The 9,661-nt window shown below is 40.9% G+C and overlaps 1 protein-coding gene across 1 annotated transcript; it reads right to left on the bottom strand.

Annotated features, from left to right (window-relative positions):
- Positions 1–359: 359 nt before the first annotated feature.
- Positions 360–7,888, bottom strand: ucp1 (uncoupling protein 1). The gene is made up of 7 exons (XM_020509861.2): positions 7,780–7,888; positions 6,641–6,798; positions 6,196–6,412; positions 5,633–5,830; positions 4,553–4,654; positions 2,338–2,518; positions 360–1,195 (listed from the first exon to the last, which is right to left on the bottom strand). The coding sequence occupies exons 2-7, from the start codon at positions 6,764–6,766 to the stop codon at positions 1,081–1,083; spliced, it is 939 nt and encodes a 312-aa protein (XP_020365450.1). The 5' UTR covers positions 6,767–6,798; positions 7,780–7,888; the 3' UTR covers positions 360–1,080.
- Positions 7,889–9,661: the final 1,773 nt, after the last annotated feature.

Genomic DNA, 9,661 nt, shown 5'->3' with positions numbered 1-9,661 from the left:
GGGTGAGGGAGGAGGTATGGGGGCAGGTGTAGCACTTCCTGCGGTTGCAGGGAAAAGTGCCGGGTGTGGTGGAGCTGGAGGGGAGTGTGGAGCGGACAAGGGAGTTTTAACCCCATTTTCTGGTTCTGGTTTAGCTGCAAGAGATAACATTGTTCAGTGACCTCCTCGGTGAAGTGAAGCCATCTGAAATACTGTTCTTTAGTTATGAGATGTGCCCACTGAAGACTCTGGGTATGGTCTCCTTCTCTCCAATGATACATCCCCGAACATCGGCAGAACACCCATGAGTACAATAAAACACCGCAGTCAAAAATCCTCAAAAATTTATTGCAAGTCATCAAAATTAACTTGTAGATTGGAAAAAATAACTGGATAAAAGTTTGTGAATGTGTAAGGAATTGCTTAGTCATTTCAACAGTGTTGTGGTCCAGTCCTTTGTGCCTGTTACTGTGATACATGCTATGTCAGGCACTGATGAAAACCAATTTCATGAAAAGGTCCTACAGCAAGAGCAATACTCTTATTTAATTGCAATGAGGCCTCTGAATTTTTTTTTGGTGTATGACCTGGATGCGGTGAGAGCCCATTGCAACAGGACAGACAGCATACATCTGGTACAGAATGATCCAGGCTCACCATCCACTATATTGGACCCTTAGACATTCAATATGTTTCTGTAGAACAAATGAAGTGTGATCAAAGTTCTAGGTTAGTGTCTCTTTGTACATTCTTAAGGAACACAATGCATGTTGCTCAATTGTATATTTTTGAAAAACAAATAGTACATTATTAATCATTTTCCTGTGAAAATAAAGTGCTTCTTTTTGATTGTTTGTATACCGTCCAAAAACATTTATCCTGTACATTTGTTCATGAACAAATATTACCAGATTTCAAAATGCAATAGAATTAAACCAAAGACAGGCTGTCCAAGGAGCCTCATTTTGTACAAAATAATATTTTTAAAAAGGCATCCCTTGTTGAGAATTCATGTTTATGGCATCAGTTCTCATGTCCATAATGCAGACTCAGCAGTGTAGGGAAATCATTCTATGATTTGGAGTAATGTGTTCCAACGAATCATGCAGCACGATCGTAACTTTGTTTGACTATCATCATTGCCCTTTGCAGCTGCTCATAAGTCACAAACATAATCACATTCCAGCTGCCAAGGCGGAGATAAGAGGGAAGAAACCTACAATAGAAATGAACATTGATAATGAATCCAGAGTGTTTAACATATGGTGAGAGAAGAAAAGAACAGAGTTAGTGTGTTATGACTTACAGGTTGACTAAGTTCTATATTAAGGACTTCTAGTTAAACTAAAAGCCACAGTGATCTGAAAGAGAATGTGGATTGAGACAAGAAACCTCTGAGAAATTGAACAGAGACACCTAGGGGTTCAACTACATAGTTCCTTGAAAGTGGCATCACAGGTAGACAGAATGGTGAAGAAGGCATTTGGCACACTTGCCTTCATTGGTCAGAGCAGTGAGTGTAGGAGTTGGGACATCATATTGCAGCTGTACAGGACATTGGTGAGGCCACTTCTGAAGTACTGTATACAGTTCTAATTACCCTGCTATAGGAAGGATATTATTAAATTGTAAAGGGTACAGGAAAGATTTACAAGAATGTTATCATGACTGGAGGGTTTCAGTTGTAAGAATAGGCTGGGACCTTTTTCCCCTGGATCATAGGAGGCTGACAGGTGATGGTATAGATGTTTATAAAATCATGAGGGGCATGGATAAGGTGAATAGTCAAAGTCTTTTCCCCAGGGTGGGGTCTCCAAAACTAGAGGGCATAGGATTAAGGTAAAAGGGGAAAGATGCTCATCTTTTGCAAAATTAAATGAGATTTTCTGGATTTGAAATATCTCCTGCTTTGCTTAATACCAGAATGAATGTTTAAAATGTAAATATGTTCCTGATTTCTCAACTGTTTAAACTGGTGAGTAGTCGAACCAGGTTTTCCCTGGTTTTGATCCTTGGCCTGTGTTGAGATTGTTTATCTCAGCTGGGCCAACAAGGATATTAGTGCAACTGGGTCTCAGTATGGCCCCTAGACCGGGGAGAGAAAATTAGCCAGAGTTCTTACTTCTGAACCTGTCCAGCAGTGCCTGCTACAATCATGCATGAAGACCTGGTAAGATCAAAATCAAGTTCAGCTACAATGTCCCCTATTTGAATCATCTGTTGAGACTCAGTAGCTGTGTGATCCTGTGAAACTGACTCCAGTAAGGAAGCAAGGGAAGAAAATCAATAGCTAAAGCAAAACACCAATTAAATGTAGATATACTTTACTGTTAATTAAGTTGAACCAGATGAAGTTACCCTTTGTAAAAAGCTGTTGGTCCTTCATTATTCAGCATGGTCCAAGCACAATTTAATGCACTCTTGTAGTGGCCAGGAGCAGAGTTCATGTACCTCGTTTTTACCACATCAACAGGAGAAGCTGCTACTGTTGCACAAAACCCTGCACCAAAGGCTGAGAGGAAGTGGCATGGAAAGTTATCTGTGAATTAGAACAAATCCTGATCAGTTTTAGAGTTTGTATCTGTTAAAGTGAAGACACGAGATTATTTTCAACTTGTACCTTCTGTGTAAGGAAGCTGATACTATGGCATTGCAAATTTGGATGGGGTATCAAGCTTTCTGGATTAAATTTGACATAAAGAAAATGAGTGCCTTTATGAAAGTGCTTAATCAAAGACTCTGGCTAAAACACAGCAACAGTTTTGTTGCAGAAGCTTAATAAAATGAAAGTTTGTATTATTTGGTACCTGAATAATTGTATACACTGACTTCAAATAATAGGAATAACCTAAATATTAATAATATAAAATACAATGGGAGAAAAGGATTTCTGGTTCATTTTTGTTCCTCTTAGTCTCACTGTGAAACAAGATTTGTTGTTATGCTAACCTTCCAGAAATCATGTACATTTAAAAGAGCTAATAATGTACTTTTAAACAGGAAGTTCTTTGTTTGAAAGACAATTCTCTGGAAGACATGTGAATCAACATCAGTCCTATCTCAATGTGAAGTTTCTAGTTACCTGTCAAGTTAGCTTCAAATTAAATATTATCTTTCTGACTCCAGCCAGCACATTGGTATGGGATAGTGGAAATGGCCAGGCAAGCTCACTGGTAATATTGTTATAATATTTATGTTGTTGCATACCCAAACACTGGATAATTTTCTAATTGCAGCAATGTGAAAATGGAGTAAATGTCAAATACAAATGAGAAAGTATATAAGTTAGAAATAAATAGGGAGTTAGGTAGTTTCATTCAATGCTATCCATGATAATATCATCTAACCTATTATTTTAAGAATCAGAATAAACTTGAATTTCTATTTCTTTTCTCACTGTTAAATATACACATTCTCCTGACTCGTCCCCACCAAAGAGCAAGAATATATTTTTATTCTTTTTAATTGGATGTGGGTAGTGCTGGATAGGCCTTGATTTATCACCTATCACTATTTATGTTTGCAAAGGTGGTGCTGAGCTTCCCTTGAGGAAGAGTCACAGGACCCGAATCATTAACTCTGATTTTTTTCTTCACAGATGCTGCCAGACCTGCTGAGCTTTTCCAGCAACTCTGTTTTTGTTCTTCAATCAATTCTGACTGGTCTGTCCGGGTTCATTGCTTTTCTTACACTTTGCAGCAGTTAGATACAACTGAATGGTTTGTTGGGCCAATTCAGTGGGCATTGAATAGTCAATCGCATTGCTGTGGAGTCACATATAGGCTGGACCAGGTAAGGGTGCCAGGCTTCAATTCCTGAAGGGCATTAGTGAACCTGACAGGGTTTTTACAATAGGCAACAATGATGTCAAAGCTCCTTTAGACTAGTCTTTAATTCCAAATTTATTTATTGCACTTACATTTCACTATCTGTTGTGGCGGGTTTCAAACCCATGTCCCTACAGCATTAACCTGTGGCATCTGGATAAGTCCAATGTGCCACCACCTCCCTAAGTATGGTCCTGTAAATAATGCTTAAAGTTCCCTGTCTAAATGCAAAGCACAGCATAATGTTGATGTAGACTGAGCACTGGTACCAACTGAGGACAAAAAGGATGAGTATGCTTTGACCCTCTTTCCTCACATTTTCTTTCAATCTGCTAAGACTTGTATAGTCTTTATTGTTCATTTTTGTCAACGCTCTGCTGATTCTTCTATATCATTCTTTTCCTTAAATTCAAATCCAAAGTAGAAACTATAATTTGTTTGACTTAATGTGGCAGGATACCACGAGTTTCTCACTACTGATGATAACAAAAATTACTTCCCAGCTTCCTCATTTTGCACTCAAATGCTTTTATTATGACAAGATACCAACATGATACCCACTTTTCAGCTAAAAGTAGTCAACAGCATGAAATTTACACTAACACTTTCACCTTAATTCCGTTTGCTTGAGACAGAGCTAATTACAATGTAACACAAAGAGCACATTGTGTTGTCTTTGTACGGAATGCAGCAAAAAAAGCAAAAGAGGATCTGAAATAAAGTTTGCAAAGAATCTGTCAGCCCACCTGTCAACAGATTTTTCCTCAAAATGGCCTCTTTAATGATGTCGTAGGTTACAAGTTCTGAACAGTTGACAATGGCATTTCGAACAATATTGGGACAAGTTCCTAAAAGCAGAGACAAACAAGGTGTGATTAATGTAATAGAAATGTAATTCCTTTTCCAGGATTTTTTTCAGCTGGACTTCTGATGCAGGATCCACCACAACGGAAGTAATTCTGCAAACCAGGCAGGTAGCATCAGAGCGGATCTTTGCAGAAAGCAAGTCCCTTTTCTCACAGCAATAGCTCCCATATTTCACTCAGTAAAATGTTTACAAGTTCTCAAAGCCTCTTTGATAGCTCCTGAAAAAGTGTGTGTAAGCTGAGTGGGAAAGGGGAATTGTGGGTAAAGGGTTAAGATGCCGGTAGGTAAAGGTGCAAGGAGCCAAGTGGTGATGGGGTAGAGTACCCAGTAGGTGTGCAGTTAGGGACGCACATTGGCTAGGGTTTAGTGTAACAAACAGGTAGATAAGGAGCTAGAGTAGCAGCTTGGTAATAGAATAGAGTGAAAGATTGGTGACAGTGTAGGGTGCAAGGCAGGTGAGGTAAAGGTGGCACTTGGGTGAGAGGTTACATTGGCAGATAGATGGTTCAGAGGGCAAAGTGGCAGGTACCAGGTGGCTGGGGCAGTACAGCTGGCAGATCAGTGGGTGTGGAGGCAGGTTGGGTTCGATGATGGCAGGAGGGTCAGATTTCATGAAATGGGTGTGTCGTTGGATGGTTGTGTGTGGGATGCCTAGCTATCTGCAGGGAGTGAGGGGTGGGATTGGGTGCTTACCTAGTGATGGTGTTTGAGTATTAGCAGAGTGTGCTGGCTCAGTGTGTGTGTGTGTGATTAGGGGAGGAGGCAGGCCATATTTATAGTTACCAAGGAATTAGAGCAGGCTTTAATCCTACTGGCTGACTCTCCAGTCTCCAACTGTAAATGATATCTGTGGACTTCTCTGAAAGTTCCAACTTCCTGGGCAATTACTGCATGCTTTTGGGATATGATGGGATACCAGAAGGTCTGGTCATGAAGAGATGTTATACACAAATATGCACCTTTCCACAGTCCTCGAATTCCTTCTTCTCTGGCGATTGATCTATAAGCTTGAAGGGTGCCATGATATCGCTTTGTAACACACCTGAGGTTCACTTGTGCCTGGAAACGAACTTTAACCACATCAGTCGGTTGAGCCACTAGCACAGCGAGTGCTCCTGTAGTACACCCTGCCAAAAGGCGGTCAACCATACTAGCATCTGAAGGAGAGGATTAATCAATATTTCACATATTACACCATGAGTATACCGTGTATGAAAACTTCTTTTGTTCCAAACTGTTTTCTGGTTAAAAAAAAACATTTGTGTTACTGAACAGGAGACACAACTCCCACTTGTCCATAATGCATACGTTATTTTTAAAATGTCAATAAATTTGCTAAAGAAACAACACAGCAACTGCATTCCTTCCATTATTGTACACTGCCTTCTAAGACAATTTCTACAACTGCCCTCTGAACATATTCATTGCATTAACTGTTTCCTAGTCGCGCGTTCGTGCATTTATTTGTGCGCTGAAAGGTATGTATTTTAAATAACGGTTCCTCCAGCCAATCGGTACATACGGCCATTCTCTCCGGTATAAAGTTGTTTCACAGAGTCATAGAGTCCGATTCTTATTGAAGCGAAGATCATCTGTCTCTGGAGGCCGGCTACTAGTCCACTGTATAAACTCCCGGGTCCTTCTGTTCTGACTATGGCGGCGATTGTCCCCCAGACGCCGCGGTATTTGATACTTTTGGGAACTCCGACTGCCGAGGATCGTGTAGTTTCTCCTTGAATCTAAACCAGGCACAGTGTGAGAGTTAAAGTGGGGACAGCATGAGAGCAAAACAGGCGCACGTTTTGACCATTTTTAAAATTTTATGCAAAATTCCTTAACATTAAAAATTAATCGCTTGCAACGAATTACAATCTTTTAACCAAACGTGTACAAATGCAGAATATACTTAAGATTTTAGTTTTGTTTTTTTTTCTTAAAAACGGATTATTCCCTCCCCCCTCCGTTACCTGTAATCTGACTTTAGACGTGTCCAGGGGAAATGTGATGAGATCAGCAATGCAGGCGGCTGTGCCAGCACTCAGGATCTGCACACCAGGAGTCACTGGAATGCTTGAAGGTTTTAGGCCCACCATCCTCAACAAAGACCGCGAAACTTTGCAAAGTGCTAGAAAGAAATAAAGTAATCATATTGTCGACAATGCTGTTCAGGTTATCGTGAGCTGCTTTTGTGATCTTGATTGGTTTTGTTTTGTGTATATAGGTACATTGCTACAAATTACATTTTTTTTACATTCATGACGTTTAATTCGGGCCTAAATCTGCTCTATTTCACACCGCACCTTGCCATTTTATTTCCATCTTTTAAACTTTGGTAAATTGATGGCAACACCAACCTCTGCTCATTAGCCCATGGAATTCACCAGCATCACGTTTTTTTCATCTATCCTTGACCCAACTCCCACCTCCTTTTCTTGGTCAATACAGACCAAGATATAGATAAAAGGTTGGAGCTTGGTTCCACACTATTAGTTATCCCCTTCACACCTAGTCAACGCTTTTCAACCAGGTGCGGCATCACCCCAAAGTCTGTTTTAATCTTTGCCCACGTATAAACTCTCCACTGGCGGCACTCATTGGATAGAGATAATTAGCCAGGTCCCTCCGTAAATACAACACAAAATTTTAAAATCAACCTGCTCAGAAACGTTATGACACAACTCTGAAGTATAGGAGATTTGAATTTAGGCCTCTGTTGTTTAGAGGTAGGGACACTGCCACTGCACTATAGGCGCCCCTTAAGGCATTATCTTGACCTCCATCCCAGTGACATTATCAATTTACCTCCGTCTCCCCTAAAACAGTCTTAGATTGGTACAGAATGGGAATCCAGCCTGACACTTGCTCATTGAATAATAAGGAGCATCATTAGATTCAGAAGCTTTTGTACCTAATTCAATGCTTTTGAGGATGTTCTCACGCACAAGTTACTTAGACATTAGTTAACACGTAACTGGAATTTGTGACAAAATATAATGTTCGTCTTTATGAAAAGTGCAATAAGTCCGCAGTACGATCCTTTTAATTCCGTTGCAAGCTAAAACGGCAAACATTGGAGGCTTCTAATCAATACTTTCAAATGCATTACCTTCAATGGGTTGGTGCTTGCTCGCACTGCACAGTGAAGAGTAATCCTGTGAAGAATTCTTCGCCCATATCCTCCAGATGTTGTTTCCTTAAAATGACCACGGCTTTGCCCCTCTGGAGTTTCTGTTGTTATATAACTAAGACAAGTACGGATGGTACAACCAAAGTACAGCCACAGTTGGGCGTTCCGAAATGGGAGGTGTGGGCTGATTACCCTTATCAGCACCACCTCAGTTTAAGTGTGTGGCAACGTTCCACCGAATAAGCTGACAAGAAGCTTGGCTAAAATTTGCAATTCTAACCTTCACCTTTACTTATCTCAGTGGCCCGGGATACGGCAGCCAAAAAGAACACATCTCCAGCAGAAGAGAGTGGACACTGGGTTTGGGGCCGCATGTACAAAATGGGCATGTTATGATTTCGTTTTTGCGTTCTACATTACCAGTAAATATTTACTGTGAAACATGGTTATTGAAAACGAGAACCCAAAACAAATTAAAATGGGAAGACTTTGCAATAGGTCAACATCTTGCAAAAGGTGCAAAATCCTGTTAGACTTTCACAAGCTGGTCGGCTGCAATAATAATGTGTTGCTCTCAATTTCTCAATGACAACTTTACACGGCACCAAGACCGCAGGATTTGTTATCTTAATTATTTTTATGATTCTATTGTCAGTCATTAGTAATGCAATAAAGCATGTCGATTACATGGAAGTTGTCAAAGTTCAAAATTTTCTCATATTAGAATTGTCCCAGCTGCACAATCGAGTTGTAGCGAGAAAAATACAACACGTAGGAAGTCATCAAGAGGGAAAAGATGCAAACAGGAATTATCATGCAGCATGTTGTGCAATTACAGAATAGTCTGTTTTTGTGCATTGGCTTCACGCCCGATGCCTCTCTCTCTGAGAGCCGCCCACTCCTCTTCTCCAAGAGGGTACGAACCGGTAAAACCAATAGCAGTGGAGTGATCCAGGAGGCCTGGCCCAAGACAACCAATAGCCAGGCGGAGACCCAGGAGGCCCGGCCCAGGATAACCAATGACAGAGAGGAGACCTTGATACTCGGCTAGGCCACTGTCCTATGGTGTGGAGATGCCAGTATAGGAGTGGGGTGGACCAGGCAATAAATCACACGATACCAGATTATAGTCCAACAGATTTTATTTGAAACCTGGTGTCGTGTGATTTCTGCCGCTGTCCTATGGGTTCAGTAAGAGCCTAGAGCTTGTAAAGCGCAGTTCCAGTTGCTCCAGCGCTTCAGCCAAAGCTTAGCTACATTGTTTGCAGTGGACAATTGTGCAGGAAATGCAAAGACTGTAAACGGTGTTAATAATAGCCTGCCAAAGCACATGCTGATGATTTTTTTTTCTCCCCAGATTCAAAAGGTGGTATCGGTATGAAATAGCATGTTGGTTGTAAAAAGCAGGCGGCAAATCTGTCTTATTCTGCCGTGACTTGAAGTCACAGAAAGCGTAAGATTGCTGAATCACTGCCTGTATATAGTTTCGGTCAACGCGTTCAGACATATACGCCAGCAGATAACGCTTTACTGAATAAAATCACCTACCACTGGGCAACGTTCAGTGTTATTACCGTTCATTACAGTGACCCAATACTGACAGGGAACAAGATGTCATTTATGAATGTTAATTTCCCGAAAAGATTTTTTAAAATGGTTCAGAGATAGTAGGAACTGCAGAGGCTGGGTTTCCCGCTCTTCTTCATCAAACATAGGGATTAAATGAGCCAACCGAGTTGCTTCTGTACGTCCAGAGAAGCAGGAAATGATCTGGGGATAGTAGGAACTGCAGATGCTGGAGAATCCGAGACAACAAGGTGCAGGGCTGGATGAACACAGCAGGCCAAGCAGCATCATAGGA

Source organism: Rhincodon typus, chromosome 1 (assembly GCF_021869965.1).
Source record: "Rhincodon typus isolate 14 chromosome 1, sRhiTyp1.1, whole genome shotgun sequence".
NCBI lineage: Eukaryota > Metazoa > Chordata > Chondrichthyes > Orectolobiformes > Rhincodontidae > Rhincodon > Rhincodon typus.
Note: the sequence above shows the minus strand (reverse complement) of the source record. Positions and strands in the feature narration are given on the sequence as shown.